The sequence below is a fragment of the Macaca thibetana genome, chromosome 2 (genome assembly GCF_024542745.1).
Source record: "Macaca thibetana thibetana isolate TM-01 chromosome 2, ASM2454274v1, whole genome shotgun sequence".
Lineage (NCBI taxonomy): Eukaryota > Metazoa > Chordata > Mammalia > Primates > Cercopithecidae > Macaca > Macaca thibetana.
In genome coordinates, this window is record NC_065579.1 from 78,937,442 (window position 1) to 78,960,084 (window position 22,643).

Sequence of the window (22,643 nt, forward strand, 5' to 3'; positions counted from 1 at the left end):
TACGACTCTACACCTGTGGACTGTAAGAGGAAACTCTTATGGTTAAATCAAAATGTAATACTCCATAATTGTTTTATTAAAGTAATGGGAAGAATTTTTTTGTAAAAATTTGTTCATTGGAATACCAGTATTGTATTTTATAAGAAATATATTCTCAGTATGAGACAACATGCCCATTTTATGTAAATGACTTTTTGAAACAAACGAAGATATTTGGAGAAGAAATACTGACCTTGCTTTTATGTTGATAGGTTGTGTTTATTATTGTAACTTATCTGGCAGCATTTTTACCTAATAAATCAATGTGTTCAATTTATAGTTTACATGAAAATAATAAAAAATTTGACATACTTCTTGGAAATCAGTCATTGATACTGTGTTAGCATTTACAACAAAGCTGAAAATTCTGCTGTATTTTCTGCTGAATTTTCAGCAATGCTGTAAAAGCCTCTGTGTCTTTCAGATGAAACACTCCTTCAGTAAAGAATGGCTTCCTGACAGTTATTTATCTTTGAAAGGCTATAAACCTTTGGATTAATTGCATGTTTTGTACAAATGTCAGTTACTGATTTCGTTTTGATAGATCTATTCATGGCTTGTCTGAGCTTTAGGTGAATTAAGGTATTGCTTATCATCAGTCTTCTTTGACCCCTGAAAAATAAAAAATCAGATGTCATCAGAAAACCATTTTTTCTTATAGAGTCTTGTACAGACAAGAAACATATTATTGTGCTGTTAGAACAATGAAGGTAGTAAAGATACTATGAATGAAATTTGAGCTAATTTTATTCATTCCTACTAAACTGGGTAACTTTAATTGTGTCAATATTATAACAAAATGTAATTAATAAGGATGTGATTTCATGTTCACATATTCCTTGTTAATTAAAGCCCTAACCATTAGGATCTGCAATTCAGCAGTACAGACATTCTTGTACAGTAGTTTGGATCCTTATACGTAAATGCTTGATGTTGTTGTGGAGTTTACTTTATAATAAAAAAAAATGCAAGGTATTTTTGTCTATTAATGGGGTTTACTAATCCACTACATGTTTATGGTACTTTAAACTATATGGACTAACTTTTATGAGCTCATTTAGTGGTTCTCAGCCACCACAGAACTCTTTTTTTACCAAATGAAGTTACTTGATATTTACACATAGTAAAATCACCATTACAGCTTCTGAAATCAATCACTATTAAGGGGTGATATGAGAGTTTCTAGTTAACTCAATCTTCCTGAACCTCAGTTTTCTCATCTTTAATGTTTTGATACCTCTGCTTTACAGAGTTGATGTGAACATTTAGAAGTCATGATTATTATTACTGCTAATTCATTAAAAATCAGAGAAATATCACCAGCAAAACCTTACTTTTCTTCCAGGTCACTATTGTGTCTTTTTTCTTTAACAAGATCCCTGCGCTTGAATCATACCCTTGTCTCCTCCCACAGCGGCACTTTTCCATACATGTCTTGCTCTTCTATGTCCAGGAACTGAAGACCTGACCAAGGATTAAAAATCTGTGTTGGAGCGTGTTGCTTGTTCTCTGATTACCTAATAATTGACTGCTTACCTGGATTTTTCTCATTGTGCAGTGTTACGTGTCTCATCAGCAGACTTTGCACACTTTTCAAGCCACTCCTATGGCTTCCTTAATGTCTCTTTGAGGATCCTGACCTCAGAAATTCTGCAAATAATGCTTCCTAACCACTGGTCAGAAAGTCATTTTAAGATTACCCACACTCCTGGAGGGGGTGTGGTTGTCTCTACATACCTAATTAATGAATTCAGTTCTTAAATTTTTGCCACACAGGTCAGTCAGCACTCATTCCAATGAAAAATTTAAAACGGTCTATCAATTCAGGGCCTGCTTTTTAAAATATAAGTGAAATAATTCTTCTGGATAGTGCAGAATGTAAGACTAAATGGATGGGTCTAGTCAGACAGACAGGCAAGGTTCTAATAAACATATTTCTGAAGAAAAATGTAGGACTAGGTGGAATTACCTCTGAATAGAATGATTTATTTTCTATTAATTTCTATGACATGATGACATGTCAGTAGATCCTTAATGGATGAATAATTTTAGTGCCAATTTGTAATCATCCTTTCCAAAGATAACTTAAATGCGTTTTCTAGCATGCCAATAATCTGTCACAAATGCACTGCCTGGATTCTTATTTGATTTGTAAATTTATTTTTTGATTTTAGAATGACAAGAAATAATATAAATGCAGAGATAAGAAAAAAGATGACGAATTTTGAATATTACATACCATGATTCCCCCTTCCCCTTGTCTCATCTTTTCAAATATATCAGTGTTATTAATATTAAAACAAAATTAAATTTTGCTGTGGCCATCTCTTTACGGACTAATTTTTGGTTCTGTTCATTTTTAGGAAATCAGTTCAATTACCTCAGACTTAATGAGGCTTTAAGAGAGTATTCAAATACTCTTCATTTAAAGATAGATGCAGATAGATGCAACAAATTTATGGAAAAGTAAATTGTTCTTTCCAAGACTACTTTTCTAAGGTCAGAGATGGCATAACTAAAAAGTCTACTCAGGCAGAACAAGTAGATAATATAAATAAATGAATGGTAAGTACATTATTGGGGATGGAGATCTTTAGTGAAGTACAGAGCTCTTGCCCTGTCTAAAAGAGATGTTCTCCCATTCCAGCAGACTGTTGACAAGCAATTTTTTTTTTTTTTTTTTTTGAGAAGGTGTCTCGCCCTATTGCCCAGGCTGGAGTGCAATGGTGCAATCTTGGCTCTCTGCAACCTCCACCTCCCCGGTCCAAACAATTCTCCTGCCTCAGCCTCCTGAGTACCTGGGATTACAGGCACCTGCACCATGCCTAGCTAATTTTTGTATTTTTAGTAGAGACGGTGTTTCACCATGTTGACCAGGCTGGTCTCAAACTCCTGACCTCATGATCTCCCCACCTCAGCCTCCCAAAGTACTGGGATTACAGGCGTGAGCCACTGCACTGAGATAAGAATATTTACGTGTTGGCAAAACACAGGATATGGGAACACCCAATGTAATTTGAAGGAAACAAATTTTCACCCTCTGGAATGTATCTAAAACATTGATTCACAAGTGCTTTAGGTGTTTTGCATACTCTTGTTTTCAGATCATGACTGGCAACATAATTGAATTAATGAAAAAAAATCAGAAAAATTTTACTCCCTTCATTTGTTTTTGGTTATGTATGCGATGAGTATACCCCAGCTAGGCACATATGCCCAAAACTTACACAGGGAGATATAAGTACATATAAGAATCAGCACATTTCAGTTTGTGAGAGAAACATGGAGGAAAGCTTGCCCAGCAACACCATGTGCTCATTTCCAGTTTGCAGTCCTCGCAGAAGCTTTGGTTTTCCAAAAATATCAGGCAAAAGAAGCAACTCCGCTTTGTACCACTTCCTTGCTTAGTAATCTAATGTTTTTATTGTGTTCATTTCACATGTACCAAAAATTAGTTCAAGCATGCCCAAACAGCATGATTTAGTTTGTAAATAGATGCATATATTTTGAAAGACTCTAAAAATAGCCTGCCGGCCGTCCATGAGAAGTAATGCTAAAGGTGGCAACTACGAGAAGTTGCTTGGTTGGTACTTATTTCTCAAGTTAGCTTAACAGTGTTCAATATAATTAAGTAACAATATTATCACTGTGAAAAGAGCAATGACTGACTCTAAGAAATATCAAAGCTCTAGTTTTAACCACATACCAACTCATGCATTATGTGGTCTTTAGCTAACCATTGAACCAAACATTGAAAATAAGCTTGCAACCATATTTCCAAGACGCAAAACAAGGATTTGGAGTAACAGGCTCTAAAGAGTTAAATCATTTTCCTTGGAAATTGGCTTGAGTTTTTGTCTTCATTGGGGTTTGTATTTGTTAGGAACATCCAGATGCATTGACTGATGAGAGAAATTAAATCAGTTTGTACATATAGAAGCCATAGAAATGGCAGTGACTATCAAATAAAGGGCAGTGGGACATGAATAGATAGTGTCTGTGCTAATTTAGCTGTCATTAATGTATAGCCTGACCACATTTCTAGAAAGTATTATGGTGAATTTCAGTGGTGGTTTTTTGTTTGTTTGTTTGTTTTTGGCTAAATTTTGAGGCTAAAATGAAGCACACTGGATGAGTGGTGTGGCTTGATAAAATTAAGGTAATTGGCTTATTATTTATAAACCAATACATCTAAGAAACCCAATAATCTTATTAAGGTTTTAGTTAGTTTATATATTATGTAAATTCCAAAGAGGAGATAATTTGTCAAGGGATACTTATTAAAAACCCATGGGCTATATACAAAAGAAATATGCACAATGCATATCAGAGAGTCTAAAATGCTTTACAACATTTTAAATTTATTCTAACTGGCATGTCTGTCACATTATGAGAAATCTTAACATCCACTAATCAAAGGTAGTCATTGAGAGTCATGATAAGGCAATTGGAGTTGTCTTACAGGTGATATTGTTCCAAGGGAGGTTTATTTGTTTTTGCTTTTGTTTAAAACTCTTTTTTAATCCAAATATAATATATATGCAGCAAAGCATACAAACCTTAAGTGAATTTTTTTTACCTATCTTTCAACAAGTGTATTTGATATATTAATGCTATCATCAATAGTATTTTTTTATTTTAATTTTCTAATTGTCTTACTTTTAATGCTCTTTTCCAAACTTAGGGAAATAATCTTTCTTTTTTAAAGTGGTAAGCCAGAATGTTTGATTTTTGAATGTTAAATCAACCTTGCATTACTAAAACAAATACTACTAGGTCATAATGCACTTGTCTTTTTATATAAATATAATTTATAAATATTTTTTTCTGTTACAAGTATATTTGTAAAGGATATTTGATGATAATTTTTCTTATAATATTTTTGATATGTTTTGATGTCAAAATTTTGTTGGCCTCATAAAAAGTTTTGGACAATTCTGTTTTATTGATTCGTACATGTGTCTATTATAACTGATTTCTTTTTAAAATATGTAAAAAAAATTAATCTAGACGACAACTGGGTTTGGAAGGATTTTTTTTTTTTCTGGGAAGGATATATTTATATTATTAACTATATTTTTAAGTAGATGTTGAATATCTAGATATTCTTTTCTTTTGTGACAGTTTTGGTAGCTTGGATTTTTAAGGACATTTTTCTGCTTTACAAAATTTTTCAATGTATTACCATAATTCCTGCCAAAATATATTCTTATGTGTTTAATATCTGTAAGATCTATTATGATGCCTCACCTTTTTCATCTTAAAATGGATAATGTGTGCCTTCTCCCTCCTTCTTTTTCTTTTCATGAATAGCATTATTGGAGCTGATCAAATATATAGCCAGTATTTCCCTTTGTTGAGTTTTTCTTCTGTACACTTGTCTTCATTTTTATTCATTTTTGCTATTATTTTTATTTGCGTCTTAAAATTTTCATTTGAGTTTTTATATCATTGCCTTTTTCTAATTTATTTAAATTGAATCCAGATCATTGATCTTTTTCTTTCATTAAAAAAAAAATATATTTACTTATGCAATACATTTCTCTAAGCACTGCTTTGGCTGATTCCCACAAGTACTGTTATATAAGTTTCCATTTTGTTAATTTCAAGATATTTTAGCCTGGGCATGGTGGCTCAAGTCTGTAATCTCAGCACTTTGGGAGGCTGAGGTGGGCAGATCACCTGAGGTCAGCAGTTCAAGACCAGCCTGGCCAACATGGTAAAACTCCATCTCTACAAAAATACAGAAAAAATTAGCCAGCCATAATGGCAGGTGCCTGTAATCTCAGCTACTTGGGAGGCTAAGGTGGGAGAATCACTTGAACTCAGGAGGTGGAGGTTGCAGTGTGCTGAGATTGTGCCAATGCACTCTAGCCTGGGTGACAGAGCAAGACTCCGTTTCAAAAAAAAAAAAAAAAAAAAAAAAAAATTTTTTTATTATTCTATTTTAATTTCACCATTGACTTCTTGGTTATTTAGAAGGCATTATTCAATTTCCAAGAAGCTAAGAAGTTCTACTCTTTTGTTATTTATTTCTAATTTAATTCCATTGAGTTTATGGCATATATACTGTGTGGTTTTGGTTTCTTTAAGTGTATCGAGACTTGCTTTATGGCCTAGCATATAGGCAATTTTTGTAAACATTTCATGTGCACTTATAAAGTTATTGGATATACTTTTCTGTATATGTCAAATTGGTCAACTCATCTATTTTCTTGTTTTACTTTTTCTGCTTATTCTATTCTTTACAGAGGGGTTTGGTAAAATTTCTAACTTTGATTGCTGATTTGCATTTTTGTACCTTCTATTTTGCTTTATAGGTTGTGAAACCTGTCTTACTTAACCAGATATCATGACAATATATCTGTTTCTATTTAATAACTCAACCACTGCAACTATACAATGGCTTCCAATAGTAGATAGTCAGTGGTTATTTATTTATTTATTTATTTATTTATTTATTTTTGGAGAGTAGATATTCAGTGGTTATTTATTTATTTATATTTTTGGAGACGGAGTCTCACTCTGTCGCCCAGGCTGGAGTGCAGTGGCTCGATATAGGCTCACTGCAATTTTCCTCCTGGCTTCAAGCAATTCTCCTGTGTCAGTCTCCCAAGTACTTGGGACTACCGGCGCCCACCACCATGCCTGGCTAATTTTTGTGTGTGTGTATTTTAGTAGAGATGGGGTTTCACCATGTTGCCCAGGCTGGTCTTGAACTCCTGAGCTCAGGCAATCCACCTGCCTCGGCCTCCCAAAATGTCAGTGGTTATTTTTTGTGAAAAAATATAGCTGAATATGAACGTGAGAATAAGTATCCCATGGCAAAGTCCAGAAAAATGTAGTTGGCACAGTGTAGGTAAGAGTTGACCATTGCCAAAGAAGTTAAGATGGTTTTGCCAGATTCTCCCATATAGAAAATTTTATATTTCCTTAGACATAGTAGATATCCAATAGGCACTTGTTGCAATGGTGAGAGTTCTAATATATTTGTTTCTTTCTAAATCTGGGAATATATTAGCTATCTACTTGTGCTTTCATGAACTAGATTAGCATCACTTATCCATATTAAGCAGTATGAATCTAGGCACTCACATTCACGCAATGACATCTTATGATCTAGACTAAAAAAAGGTCCAATATCTCTACTATTACTGGAAAACTTGAAATTCTCTGAGATGTTTCCTACTTATCTGCTTTTCAGACTTGATGCTGACAACTTACTCTGCCAACCTTCATTAATTGGCATGTCCATAAGCAGAACAGGAAAACGCATATCATTCAGTGTGTTCTTGGAAACCTCCCATTATTTTCTACAAGAAACATGAACTGGAGCAGTAGTTCTCAATGTTTTGGCCTCAGAACTCCTTTACATTCTTACACACTATTGAGATCTTCAAACTGCTTATGTTTTTGAAAGTTATATATGTCCATGTTTAATTTATATGGGATTAAAACTGGTACATTTTAAAAAGATATTAATTTATTAAAAAATAAAAATCCCATTACATGTGAAGAATACAGCATTTTATGAAAAAACTGTTTTTCTTTTTTTTTGAGACGGAGTCTCGCGCTGTCACCCAGGCTGGAGTGCAGGGGCCGGATCTCAGCTCACTGCAAGCTCCGCCTCCCGGGTTCACGCCATTCTCCTGCCTCCGCCTCCGGAGTAGCTGGGACTACAGGCGTCCGCCACCTCGGCCGGCTAGTTTTTTGTATTTTTTAGTAGAGACGGGGTTTCACCGTGTTAACCAGGATGGTCTCGATCTCCTGACCTCGTGATCCGCCCATCTCGGCCTCCCAAAGTGCTGGGATTACAGGCTTGAGCCACCGCGCCCGGCGAAAAAACTGTTTTTCAAAGAAAAAACATTTAGAGAGAAAAGTGGCATTGTTTTATATTTTTCAAATCTCTTTAATGTCTGGCTTAATAAAACACTGCTGGATTCTCATATCTGTTTCTGCATTCAACCTGTTGTGGTATTTTTCCTCCAGCTTTATTGAAATATGATTGACAAAATTGAATATATTTAGGGTATACAACATAATGATTTCATATATGTAGACCTTATATAATTACCACAATCAATTTAATTAACACATCCATCACTACTCATAGTGTGTGTGTGTGTGTGTGTGTGTGTGTATGTATGTGTGTATGTGGTAAGGACACTGTTCTCTTACCAAATTGCAAGTAAATAATACAATATTATTAACCATAGTCACAACTCTGTACATTATATTCCTGGTATTTATTCATCTTCTTACTGAAAGTTTGTACCTTTTCATCATACCTCTCCATTTCTTCCACCACCATATACCTCTACCTCCTGGCAACCACCATGCTACATTCTGATTCTATTAGTTTGATTTTTCTTTTTTCTTTTTTTTTTTTTTTTTTTAGATTTCACATAATTGAGATGATGCAGTCCTTGTCTTTCTGTTTGTGGCTAATTAGATATTAGTATAATATCCTCCAGGTTCATCCATATTGTTATGAATGGCAAGATTCCTGTATTTTGATGGCTGAATGAGAGTTCGTTTTATAGATACCACATATTCTTTATCCATTCATTTACTGATGGGCACTTGGGTTGTTTTCATATCTTGACTATCATGAAAAACTATGCAATGAAGATAGGCATGTGAACATTTCTTTGAGATAAAGATATAATTTTCTTTGGATATATACCCACAAGAAAATATGTAAAAATTTTAATCCAGTGTCTAGAATTGTACATTAAAATATCATGAACTGTTTTGGATTAAAAAGATGTCAAATAGGAGCTTTATAATTCCAACCATAAAATGAAGCTAAGTTCATATATATTTTCTGATGCAGGTTTTACAGTATTCTCAGTACTTGGGACAAATCATTTAGGAAAGAAGGAGAAGAAGGGAAGTTACATTTGTAAGTGTCTGGAGGTACTAGAGACTATGCTAAGGACTTCACATACGTTCTAAAAAACTCTAAATGCTGGAAGAAACTCTATAAAATGTTACTGTTCAACATATTACCATGTTGAAACTGAGGGTGGACAATTACAATGTTGAACCGGAGGGTTGTTAAGTTTTGAAGGGAAGGTGAAGGTTAAAGAAAGAGAGTTGGTCGCTCTACAGCAACACAGGTTTATGGCAAGCACAACCTACGGAGGTGGGGACCAGGTAAATGTCAGAGCCCACTGCATCCTACAGGCTGGGATAATTATAGGTCTGGGTGGGAGTAATCTGGGCGGTTTGGCTTGCTGCCTGGAGGATATTGATAAGATTTTCTTATGATCACGCAGTTTGGCCCTTTTCCCAGCGGACTGTGATAGGATGTTCCTTGGATGTCTGCCCAGCAGGATATGATAAGGAAGTCAGGTGGCTGAGCAGGATATGCCTCACACCCCTAACCCCTGTGGAAGGTTTCACTCTGACCAGGGCCTGCAAAATGGCTGAGGACTTACAAAATGGCGCAACTTGGACTAACAAGGGTCAGAAGTATTAATATGTATAAGATCATCTAGCTTGTATGCTTAAACCAGAGGTTAAGCTCTCCTTTGCTGAATCCAAAAATCTAAAATCATTTTACTCTCCATCCTCTTCTTCCCAAAACTCCCATCTCCACCCACTCACTACCCACTGCCAAACTTTTGCTGAAAGTCCGCTCTCCTGGTATCATGGATAATTCATTAGGTTCCGTAGACTAGGTCCTGGCCCATTAAGAATAATATATGTTAGAAATATACCATTGTCAGTGCTGTTCATTTCTGGTCTGACAAGAAACCTCTTTTTTCTTTCTTCATGTATACAATAGAGATGAAGCATGTAAATGATAGCTTATTCAAATACCAAAATGTGTAGCATACTTCAAAACACACTTTTTATCTCTATTGTTTTAGAATTTATATTTTTCATTTTTGTTTTCATACTATCATTACTTCCAAAGGCCAGCCATCTCTACAGATTTATTTCAATGTATTTCATAAGTTTGGATGGGTTAACAGTTGTCTCATGATTTTTGTAACTTGCCATGTAAGACAAGTTGATTTAATTAAGATGATTTCACTGCTTTGGTGCTGAAATGAGTCTGCCCAGGAAGGAAGGTAGCGTGGGTTAACAACTGAAAAATAACATATAAGTTCTTACAAGTTTTAAATTTTGTTCTGACGTAATCATTATAATTCATTGTTCTGGCATAATCTTCACCTGTTTGCATTGTCACAGAGAGATGACATCTAAAAATTATGTTTAAAATATATCTTCCCCATTATATACAATTACCATTACTATTTTAGCCAACCTTGCCAGGCTACTCAAGATTTCATTTGCTGTATTAGAAAATGAACTAAAATAAGTGTATAACATCTTAAAATTATATTTTCAATATAGTCTTAAAGGTATATTTACTTAGTAAAAAATATTTCCTGAACATTGGTTGTGGTTACTATTTACTAAGTGTTAGACTTCTGTAGTTGAATTTTTAGGATGTGTTAAAAAGGGTAAGACTACTACTTGTCTTTTTAAAAGCTGAATTTTTAAGATTTCTGAAAGAGATTAATAATTTTGTGTTAATGACAAGAAAAAGGAATCATTATTAGTGTTTAAGTAGTTTAATTCTCAGTAAATATGCCTATTTTGATGTGTGATAAAGGCTAGTCATTTCTATTACAATCTTATCAAAATGGAAAAACTTTCTCCCAATTATTTATTCAGTAATCTATTCAGTTACTTGAAAAAAAATAGAAATAATGACTCTTTTTTATCAAAAGTCTCTGTGTATTGACCACCCAAGTTTATGTCATTGCACTAGAGAACCAAGCAGATGAAATTGAAGACTTCTTTGTCTTACTGATTGGATTAATTTGTCCATTCTGTGAGTCTGCTTTCAGATACCCTATTGTGTTCTTCTCTCTTGAAATCCAAATACACACTCACTGTTAACCAGAGATGAAATTTTCTCCTGCACAAATGTGTACAAGAGTGAAACATGTAGAGTTATAATACTGAATTTTTTTTTGTGGCACAGATAACAATAGATGTGTTGACTGTTATATTTCTGGGTGCTCTGGCTTTTAAATCAAGCTTATCATACTTATTTTACTGTCATGTGGAACATAAATTGATATAAATATCCAATCAATTAAAGTATTTGTTGAGTATCAGCTTTTTGCCTGGGACTTAAGCAGAAGGCACTGAGCCCATCAGCGTGCCTTCTATTACTTGTAGAGCAGACAGATATGTACCATGTTTTCCTTGATCAGAAGAGGAGAGGCTATTACGTTCTCTGGCAGATAAGCCATTTCTTAACCGATTTTTAAATAAAATGTATAAAAAATCAGCTTTCTTCTTCTTTGTTCAGATGGTTCCCAAACTGTGAAATTCAGTCTATTGTAATTTTGACATTGCTACATTAATTTCCCTGAGCATCATTTTGTCATGAGCATAAAGATTTATTTCCACCTACCTCTTACTATGTAACTATTATTTTACCCAGATACGGTGCTTTCTAACACTCATCATTTTTATTGCTTTTGGGAAGCATCTCAGATTGGGAAACTAGCTGTTTTTTTCTAAATAGTAGCACAGTAGAGTGGAAATCTGAGATTCAGTGTAGAATAGTGGAAAACTGACTTATTTAATCTAGGATGTTTAACATCTTGATTGCATTATCTAGCCTTCAATTTCCTTATCTGTAAAGTGGCAACCGTAGTAGTTATATCAAGAGTTTTTTGTGATGATTAAGCATATTAGTAGACATTTAATATACAATTTGTAGTTAGTATGTTATTTTACAAGGTAAGAAGTAGTTGAGCAAGAAACCATGGCTTCATTGGCATGCCATTAGTGGCTGTGTTGCAAGGGAAGGTTATGGGATGCTGCCTTTCTCTCTCAACCATTTAATTCCTTGCTGCTATGTTTGTTACAGTTTGTCATGTGTTTTAATATTTCCAAAGCAAAATTATGAGATTAAAAGGTAATTTCATCCTGTATAGTCTTTAAATTCATCACACACATATAGTACATGATTCACAGAATTTTACTACATTGGATACCAGTTCAAATAACAACCTAATGAAATGTTTGCCTTTTTAATACTATATGAGAAATATCACCCGATATAGTATGAGTATCTGCATATGTTATTGTAAATACACATAAGAAAATGTTAGTGGGCATTAATAAATGTGCTGATTTTTTCCATGTGTACTGCTAGTTAATCTTTCTTTAGATGTTTTCTTTCCCCATTCATTTACAGTACACTCTTGGCATTCAACCTGGTGTCAGGAATACTACATGCATGGCTTCCTCCAATTCTGACATCACTGTTGCTCTGTGACTCATACAGTAGCAGGTGTTGAACATTGATATAAACAGAATTTTGTCTACGAAAGCCAAAATTCTCCCATTTCTAATCTCCATTGGCCAATGGAACATTAATGCCAAAGTTACTTCCAAATTCAAGTCTCAGGCATGACAGTTCATTATGCTGCCTGCCAAAACTACTGGCCCATGGAAACCCTTATTTTAAAAATTAAAGCACAGTAAAACTCTCTGTCAAATAAATACCTTGTGATTTTAGATTATACACTTCTATTTTTGCAGCTTTCTCTGAAATTAGTAAACTTAGATTATATTGCAGTTAATTCTTTAATAAGATTTCTCATTTAATACAGAAAACTACTTAATTATAGCAGAGTGATTCACCATAAATCCTGAAACATTTATTGTGGGGAAAAAAGGTATAATAAACTGTTGACATTCTCAATAAAATCTATTTATTTTAACATTCTAAATGATTTCATATTGTTAATAAATATAATCCTTTGACTCAAACATTTGCATACATAAGACTATGTTGATGAAGGCTGATTTAAAACAATTTAAAGATTACATAATTGTAGAACTATGAACTCATATGATCTCTTGAAATCATTTTCTTAAACAAGAGAAGCATATACAATAAACTTGATAAATTTAAAATAAAATTTTAAAAGACATCAGAACTTAAAAGTAATCTTAGGAAGACTACAATTTAAGAGTTATTTTTTAACTTATGATTAAGTATTTGAAATGTTGCCACTGTTTAGAAAGAAATCATATTTTCTAGACACCAGTATTTCTACAATCATGTGTGTCCAAAAACTTTGCTATCATCTTTTAGTATGCATTTTTGTATTGATATACTTGTATTTTTTAGGTTTCTATAAAGATAAGCTCATATTCCCTTGAATCCAGTCAACAACTAGAGTGTAGGAGAGTTGAATAATCTAATCTCTATTTAGTGAGATAATGTGCCAAATGGTATCACCTCAATCAATTTTGAACAAGTATCTATTCTATTATGAAAGTCTGTGGAAGAAACAGCTTAGGTCATAATTCTTAACTGCTTTTCCGCCTTGGATATTGTGGGAGTAGCAATCAATACCTACAAAGAAATCATGTCTTAGGTGTTAGGTGCTCAAGTTAGTGCATTTCCGTTTTGAGTAATTTTTCATAGATATTCTGAAAAATGCATATATGCTGAATACATTATTACGTAATACTTTGAAGGACTACTATCCTGAGGTGACAGAATGATAAGAGAAATTCCCAAGGGAAAAAAAAAAAAAAAAAAAACTCAAGAAAGAGTGCTGTGGCAGATGATGAAACCAGAAACCTAGAAATTAGAAAATTAATGTAAGGTAGCACGGAGTCCAATGAAAGAGCTGTGATTCAAAGAATACGTTTTTAAAAATTCTTATATTAAAATCATTAAATCAGCAGTTCATAGTTCTTCCATAATAGGAATATCATATCAAGTGCAGACAATTTTTAGTTTAAGAAAAGTTTCTCTTTTAAAAATTCTAATAATATCCAACCTCTCCTAGAGAGCAGATCAAGAAGGAACACTTGCTGTCTCATTTGGTGTGATTTGTATATTACAAGTCAAAATCAGAAGTGATAGCTGAAAGGAACATTACATACCAAATTTACTTTTAAAAATGGATGTGAAAATAATAAATAAAATATTTGTAAAATTCTTCACATGATAGCTAAAATTATAATTCATTCTATTAGTCCAGCTTATTTTAGGAATGCAAGTTTAATATTTTAAAAATCTAATGTAATCCACCAAATTAAAGAAATAAAACATACAATTGTCTTAATAAATGTATCGGAATTTCTGACAAAATTGAATATCCATTCATAAAACATCTATTAACAACATGAGAATGGAAGGAATATCTTTAACCCGATATACACATTACAACATGGATGCCTACTATCACACATTATTAACACTTCTTTAAATATTTTCTGGAGGTCATAGCCTGTGCAGTAAAACAAAACAAAACAAAAAGTTAAATCTCTAAATAATTAGAAGGGATATAATAAAATCTTAATTATTTTGCATGTGATATAATTTTTTTAATAGAAAAAAGGAAGAAAATTATTATAATTAAAAAGAGAGTTTAGCAGGATTACTTTATAGGACAACTGAATAGTATTCCTCTACACCAGCAATGGGAAATATTTTAATTTTAAAACATACTTTTATGTTAACATTGACCAGACACTTAACCATTATCTTAATTTGTTCAGGCTGCTATAACAAAATGCCTTAGATTAGATAACTAGTAAACAACAGACATTTACTTCTTATAATTCTGGAGGCTGGGAAGTTCAAGATCAAAGTGCCTATGGTATCTGGTAAGGGCCTGCTCCCTCACACATGGTGCTTTTTAGCCGTGTCTTCACATGATGGAAAGACAATATAATATAATCACCTCCCAAAGACCCCAATCTCTTAATACTATCACCTTGGGGGTTAGGATTTCAATATATGAATGAACATTCAGACTATAGCAATAATTTTAAGGATTTATTTTTATATATTATAAGTATGGCATTTCTTCCCAAAGTGATTTTTAGTCTCAATGTGATTTCAGTCACAATGTTGGCATGGAAATTAGTGAGCTCATTCCAATATTCATATGGAAGAGAAAAGAAAAATAATTTAAGATTTTCTGATGAACTAGTAGTGTGACTTGCCCATTCTGGATATTAAGACCTATAATAAAGTTGTAATAATGAAAACAGCACATTATTATGGAGATGGAAGAAAAAGACAAATTGAATTGATTTGGGAACGCAGACACACCCAAACACATATGGTAACTCATATCCGACAGAGTTGTCATTGCACATTAACGGGGCATATTTGACAAGGGGTACTAGGACTCATGTTGGAAAAAGTGAAACTGGATTCCTGCCTCCTGCCACATACCTGCACACATATACACACATGTTCTCCAAGTAAACACTGAAATGTGAAAAACAACTTCTTAAAACTTTTAGGAAAAAAAAAATGAGAATAACTTTATGACCACAGCATTGAGAATTTCTTAAGCACATCAGAAAATGTGAAAACAATTATATTAAAAGCTCTATGCATTAAAATTATAAACTTTGGTTTATCATAAGACAATACATTGCAAATAAAAAGAGAAGACAAAAACTAGGATAAAATGTGTGCCATACATATGATCTAAAAAAGATTATTCAGAACATACAAAAACTTCTATAAATATAGGCAAAAATAAGAGCAGTTATTATATATAAAAGGAAATGTGAATAGCTAAATAATACATGAAAAGATCCTCACTGGTAATCATGAAGAAGCACATTAAAACCACAATGGGATATAATCTTACCTTCATTGGGGAGCGGAAATTGGATACAGGAGCAGAGGGTGGTAAAGGAAGCCTTGGAAAACTATTTAGTATATCCTGCATTCCAGCAGTTGTACTTCTGAGTTAAACACATAATGAAATATTACTTTATACTCACTACACTGACAAAAGTATAATATAAAATAAAATTTAAAAGTAAAATAAAATAATGGACAATACCTAGTACTGCTGAGGAATGGAGGAAGTAGAGCTGTCATGAAAAGATGACAAGAGTATAATTAAAATAATTCTTTTAAAAGCATTTTGACATTTTGGAATGAAGTTACACAGGTGCATACCTTATGGACCAATAATCCCTTGCCTAAAGAAACTTTTGCATATGTCTATCAGGAAACATGAAAAAGAATATCCAGTGCAGCATCGTTTACAATAGTGAAAAACTGAAAACAACTTTAAAATATTTATCTGAGGAAAATTGATTAAAAGCTTGGAGGAATCTCAGACGCCCAATATTGAGTAAAAACCGCAAGTATGAAAGCCATATACAATATGCCAATTTTGTAAAAGTGAAAACACCTATAATTAAAGAAATTGTTAAAGAGATATACATATATGTATATAAACCTATTTTAAAAAGACAATGAGAAACAACAAAATCAGATTGATGCTTACCCTGGGGATCGAGGCAAGTGATTGAATAGAGAAAAACTATTCTTGGGGCTTTGATAATATTAGCGATCTTCTACTTCATAACCTGGGTGGTTCCTTTCACTACTCTTTATAATTGTATATGCTCTATATTCCTTATATGTTTACATTATTTCATATTATTAAAAATGATATTATAAAGTACATATCCCATAAATTAAAAGTGAAGTAAAGACTGTATACATTTTTTCACTCATTAATTTTAGCTTAGTACTGAAAAATATTTAGAAATCCTCCACAATTGGGACAAATTACTAATTCTTCAGTTGAGCCCCAAAAGAAGTATTTCATTTGCCTTTGGTGGCCTTATAGTATAACACACAATGTTTTCAGTTGCTTGCACCATAAAGCAACTGAGACCAACAAAAGGAATGGCAGATTAAACATCTTGCGCATTCCCTGGTGGATTTATGTTCATCAATTAACTGTGTAGAGGAGCAAACAAAATATAAAGCAGTCTTCACATTCTTTTTTTTCTCTTTGTCTGTCAATGTTAACGATATATTGCTATGTTTGTATAAATAAAATATGTATTTTGAAACCTCATTTTATATGGATTTTAACAGAACATTATTGATGCACCTTTGTAAATGACTTTCCTGTCAAATCATGTTGTTTTAACTCAGTTTGCCTGCCCCATCCCAAAAATACAGAGAGAATGCAATAGCAATGGAGAAAGAGGGTAGGAAAAGGTAGAGAACAGATAAAGTAACAATAACAAAACAAAACAAAGTGGAAGGCAGATCCCTCTTACCGGTAATGAAAAATAATATAATTCTCACCAGCTCTTCCATAAAATTTAGGTGGCACTGTTGACTGATCCAAGTAGATATTTAAAAAAAAAAAAAAAAAAAAAAAAAAAAAGAAAAGAAGAGGGAAGAAAGCATGAATAGGAGTAGCTTCACAAAGATAGGAGATAATTGAGAAACTGTTTTTATTGCATCTTCCTGTGTAGGCCAGCTTCTAAGCTGTGGTCTCAGACTTACCTTTTATCTCTTGTAATGCTTTCTTACCACTATTGTGCCTGCTTCTTATTTCTTTTCTAGGCATGTACTGTTGCAGGGGTGTCCAACCTTTTGGCTTTCATGGGCCACATTGGAGGAACACTAATTGTGTTGGGTCACACAATAAAATACATTAACACTAACAATAACTGATAAGCTAAAAAAAAAATAAAAAATAAAAAATCTTTTTAAAAAGTCTCATAATGTTTTAAGAAAGCTTACAATTTTGTGTTGGGCCATTTTCAGCCCTGTCCTGGGGCCACATGCAGCCCATGGGCCATAGATTGAACAATACAGTTTAGGAGTTGTTAAATAAACAGGGTCCTGGAGGAAATAAGCAAGAAAAATAATGTGATGGGCAAAAATAACAATAATATCAAAATAAACACTTAGATAATAGCTTGGATAGCAATAAGATTATTTTAAGAAGGTACATTTTTGCCCCAAAAGGAAATTATTCCTTTTTGGTCCCTTTTTATTAATATTTCAGCCACGAAACTGAAAAAAAAATTATCTGGATTAAATTATTTTTATTAAGTTCTCATGTCTGATTCTGTTCTAGGTACTATACACAAATTTTTAACAGATTTTTTTCTGGTTTCTAGTATGTCATAAGCAAAAACAGTGTCACTGGATTATGGAATAGGTATAGGAATAAATACACGAAGTACAGAAAGTACAACACAAACAATTTCATATTGGTTTGGCAATCTGTGTTTTTGTTTTGATTTTATTGAAAACCGTGCTCATAGCATCATGTAATTTGGCATAAAATTTGTATCTAAAGAGCTCTCTCTGTATTATTTTAAATAGCAATAACTATATGTCAATCATATCATTTTACATGAAATCACCTTAACTATAACAAAGAAATGTCTCAACTGGAATGACACCTAGATTTTGGAATTGACTTTTAAGTGGATTACGTTGATGTTGATAGAAGGATCAGAACTAATAGAAGATCTAGTAGGCATTAATATCACTCTTCTCTGCAATGCCATAGAGCTGTGTTAGTGGGGTTTTTTTGTTTGTTTGTTTGTTTGTTTGTTTTTCTTTGGAAAGAGTCTCACTCTGTTGACAAAGCAGGAGTGCAATGGTTCCATCCTAGCTCACTGCAGCCTCCAACTCCCAGGCTCCAGTGATTATTCCACCTCAGCCTCCCAAGTAGGTGGGACCACAGATGCATACCAGGACAACCAGCTAATTTATTTTTTAATGCTTTGTAGACAGAGAGTGTTGCTATGTTGCCCTGGCTAGTCCTGTGCTTAAGCAATCCTCCCTCCTTAGCATCCTAAAGTGCTGGAATCACAGGCATGAGCTACCACAATGGCCATTAGTTCTTAATTTAAGAAATTAATTCATTCTGCTTTGCTTTGTGTTTCTGTTTCATGTGGTAGGGTCCTGTCTCATTTATCTTTCAGTATCCCACAACATGTATTAATATTGTTCATATATTGAGCAGTCATATCTCAAAAGAATAAAGAATTATCCTTTTAAAAAAAGTTTTCTTTAAAAATTTATTTCAGAAATTTGGTACAACTGTATAAAAGTGAAGATGACATGGAAATTTCAAAGAAGATTAAGACTCAGTGGACCTCTTTGGGCCTAGAAGATGTACAGTTTGTAAATTACTCTGTGCTGCTTAATCTGCCAGACCCTTCTCCCAGCACTGTGACTCTGAGCAGCAGTGGTCAATGCTTTCATCCTAATGGCCAGCCTTGCAGTGAAGAAGCCAGAAAAGATAGCAGCCAAGACCTGCTCTATTCATATGCAGCCTATTCTGCCAAAGGAATTCTCAAGGTAATATGACCATTTGTCTCTGTCATTTACAGTGAGATGGAATTAGAAAACAACAGCTTTCATCTAAATTGAACTAACTGGCAAGATGCAACATACAAAAGTAACCATTAAATCTTCTCAATGTGGAGGTGCCAGGAAAGAGAAGGACGATGTGGCCTTCCCGACCCTTTTCTTGTCATATTTTTAAAGTGAAGACATGTTAGAAAACTTTAATTCAAAGGTGTCGAATGTGTGACTGAGTCATTCACATTTTGCTCTGTCGATACAGTGCAAGTCTATTTCATTCTATGGCTTTGAAGAGGCAAAATTTAATACATTGATATAGAGAAAGGGAAAGAAATAGAGAGGGTTGTGTTTTGAGATTCTGTACACACAAAAGAAATTAAGTGGAAAATTGATATGATTATTAACACATTTAAGATTTGAAACACAACGCCCCTGCTTTCATGATGAAAAACACATGCGATAAGAAGCCAGGTGTGCATTATTTCTTCACCTTTTCTGGGTCAGCAGATTTATGATGCAGTTTTTTTTTTTTTTTTTTTGCATAGTAGTTAAGTGCAAGGCTTGTAGAGCCACATGGACTAGTTTTAAATCTCAGCTCTCCAATTAACCACCGTTACTTAACTGTGGGGAGGAAACTGGGGCTGATTTCCTCATCTCTGTATTGGAGTCAATAATAATTCCAACTCATAAGGTTGTTGTGAGAAAATATTAATATATGTAAATCTAGGAGGACAGAACATAGCCTATAGTAAGAACAATATACAAGTTAGATACAAGGTGTAATTTGGTCAACAGTTTCTTTTATATGGGCAAGATTTCTAACTCTATGTAAAAGTATAATTTGAAAAAATACACTTAGGTTTTTTTTTTTTAATCAAAATGTATATTGCCTCATTTAATACCAATGAAATAATGTTATTTTTCTGACTGTTGTTAATAGCACAAATGTTTCAGAATCTAACTAATTTATTTATTTTATTTTATTTTTTTTTTTTTTTTTGAGCTCAGTCGCCCAGGCTGGAGTGCAGTGGCGGGATCTCAGCTCACTGCAAGCTCCGCCTCCCGGGTTTACGCCATTCTCCTGCCTCAGCCCCCCGAGTAGCTGGGACTACAGGCGCCCGCCACCTCTCCCGGCTAGTTTTTTGTATTTTTTAGTAGAGACGGGGTTTCACCGTGTTAGCCAAGATGGTCTCGATCTCCTGACCTCGTGATCCATCCGTCTCGGCCTCCCAAAGTGCTGGGATTACAGGCTTGAGCCACCGCGCCCGGCCAGAATCTAACTTATTATTAAATTTGATTAATATATGGGATGTTTAAATCATTTTAAATTACTTTGCATAAATACTTGAAATAATAACAGTAAATGCTCTTTCCTAATAGATTTTGGGGGAGTGGGAGGGAGAGGCAGATTTTCTGGCAGTCCAGCATCGTTTCTATTCTGTATATTATCATACTTTGACTTTTAGCCAAAGAGCTGCATATAACTATTACCACCTTGAAAAGTCTTACCATTAATTAAATTTTAATATAATAGTAAATGTCTGCAGTATTTCTACTGTAGGACTCATGTAATTTGATTTGATTAATATTATACTCTTTCTGGTAGGTAATAATGTTAACACACCTATATATTAATAAAAATAGAGGAAGGCAACTGTCACTCTTTCCTTGATTCAGAAGCTTCGGCCTTAAGCCAAGACTCTAAAAGTTACCCTGGTATTTTCTCTAAAACTCCTAACTCTGCCCAAGCCATAGGCATTTTCAACCTCTTCTTTATCCCAGTTTGCTCAGGTCATGCCTTCCCCTAAAGAAAAGCATGTCTAAAACACAGAACATTCACAAAAACACCAGGAACTTGAGTGGGTCCTTGGAATCGTCCCCATCTCCTTGCTTTTCAATTTCCGCTGGTGAACATTGATTATTCCTTGAAGAAGGAGATATGCAAAACTCATGAAACTACAACTTGCATCCTTATTTCCTTAGCATGGCTCTCTGTAATAACCCGCTGGGCCCAGTGGATTGAAGGTAGAATAACATTAAATAAATTCCTTAGATATGGGTTCACCACAAAAACCCTCCCTCAACGCTCCTGCGCTTTCGTATTATTATGCAGTTTCCACCCAGACCAAGGAAAGAGATATCCTATCACTGTGCAGCTTCCCAGAGCCCCTTATGGGAGCATGTATATGTTGGTCTTACTGTATAATGGGGAGATTCACTGGATCTGGAAAATTAAATTTCTATGACTCCTTTATACTCGGGACTTACTGCATAATAAGGGAGAGATGGGAGAGGAACCCTTCAATAACAATTTGTTTACCTTGGTTTAAAAGGGATATTGGCTGGGCGCGGTGGCTTACGCCTGTAATCCCAGCACTTTGGGGAGGCCATAATCCCAGCAGTTTCGGAGGCCGAGGAGGATGGATCACCTAAGATTAGGAGTTTGAGAAGATCCTGACCAACATGGTGAAACCCCGTCTGTACTAAAAAAAATACAAAAAATTAGCCAGCCCGGTGGCGGGCCCCTGTAATCCCAGCTACTCCTGAGGCTGAGGCAGGAGAATCACTTGAGCACGGGAGGCGGAGGTTGCAGTGAGCCGAGATCGCGCCATTGCACTGCAACCTGGGCAACAAGAGCGAAAATCCTTCTCAAAAAAAAAAAAAAAAAAAAAAAAAAAAAAAAAAAAAAAAAAAAAAAAAAGAGGGGGCAGGGAGGGTGGATATTAACAGATACTGTATACTTCTAATTTCTGATTCATACTCACCACCAGCAAACCCTCATAATAATGGAGGTGGTGGTGGAGGGAAGAAAGTCAGGGAGAAGATCACTTGGAAGAATCTGTTTGGCCCTAGAGTTCCAATATTGAGCAAATCCACTTTCCTATGATATTTGTGCAGATATTGGACACAGAGTATTAGACGTAATTATATGTTTGCTTTTTATATTTTATAAAAGACTAGGCTGAATCGCAAAAATGTTAATCACCCCCTTCATTCTAACCGATGATGCTGTAGGATGGATATGTAAATATTCTTCTCCCGTTATTTTCTTTATTCTTTCATACTTCTGCAATTAGATAGCCTCACCTTCAAGTGTCCTGCGTTCAAGTAGTGTGTAAGAGGAATAAATTTTTGGCTATTTAGTGTCCATTGTTAGACTCCTTCACACAACTAAATGCCATCTCATTTTTAATGTAAAATAAATTTTTAGTTTAAAATATATGTAATATTACTAATATGTAAAGAGGTTTAATATTTTAAGAAATAAGTTAAAAATGTGAATTTGCAAAATTCCATAGCTTCAACCTTCTTACTTTAAAAAACTGAGCCTATTCCCTTTCTTCTAGATATTTTTAGACCACACCAAATTCCAAGCAGTCACTGGTTGATTAGTTTATAAGGACCCTATAATTATGATTTTATTAAAATTAAA

At 34.0% G+C, this 22,643-nt stretch overlaps 1 protein-coding gene across 4 annotated transcripts in view; it reads left to right on the forward strand.

Moving 5' to 3' along the window:
• Positions 1–22,643, forward strand: part of NAALADL2 (N-acetylated alpha-linked acidic dipeptidase like 2) — a 1,132,125-nt gene that overhangs the window by 512,584 nt on the left and 596,898 nt on the right. For all 4 annotated transcript variants that reach the window (XM_050780093.1, XM_050780092.1, XM_050780094.1 and 1 more), the window contains exon 3: positions 18,931–19,204. In XM_050780093.1, coding sequence (XP_050636050.1) covers positions 18,931–19,204 — 274 coding nt within the window. The remainder of the gene's footprint in view (positions 1–18,930; positions 19,205–22,643) is intronic.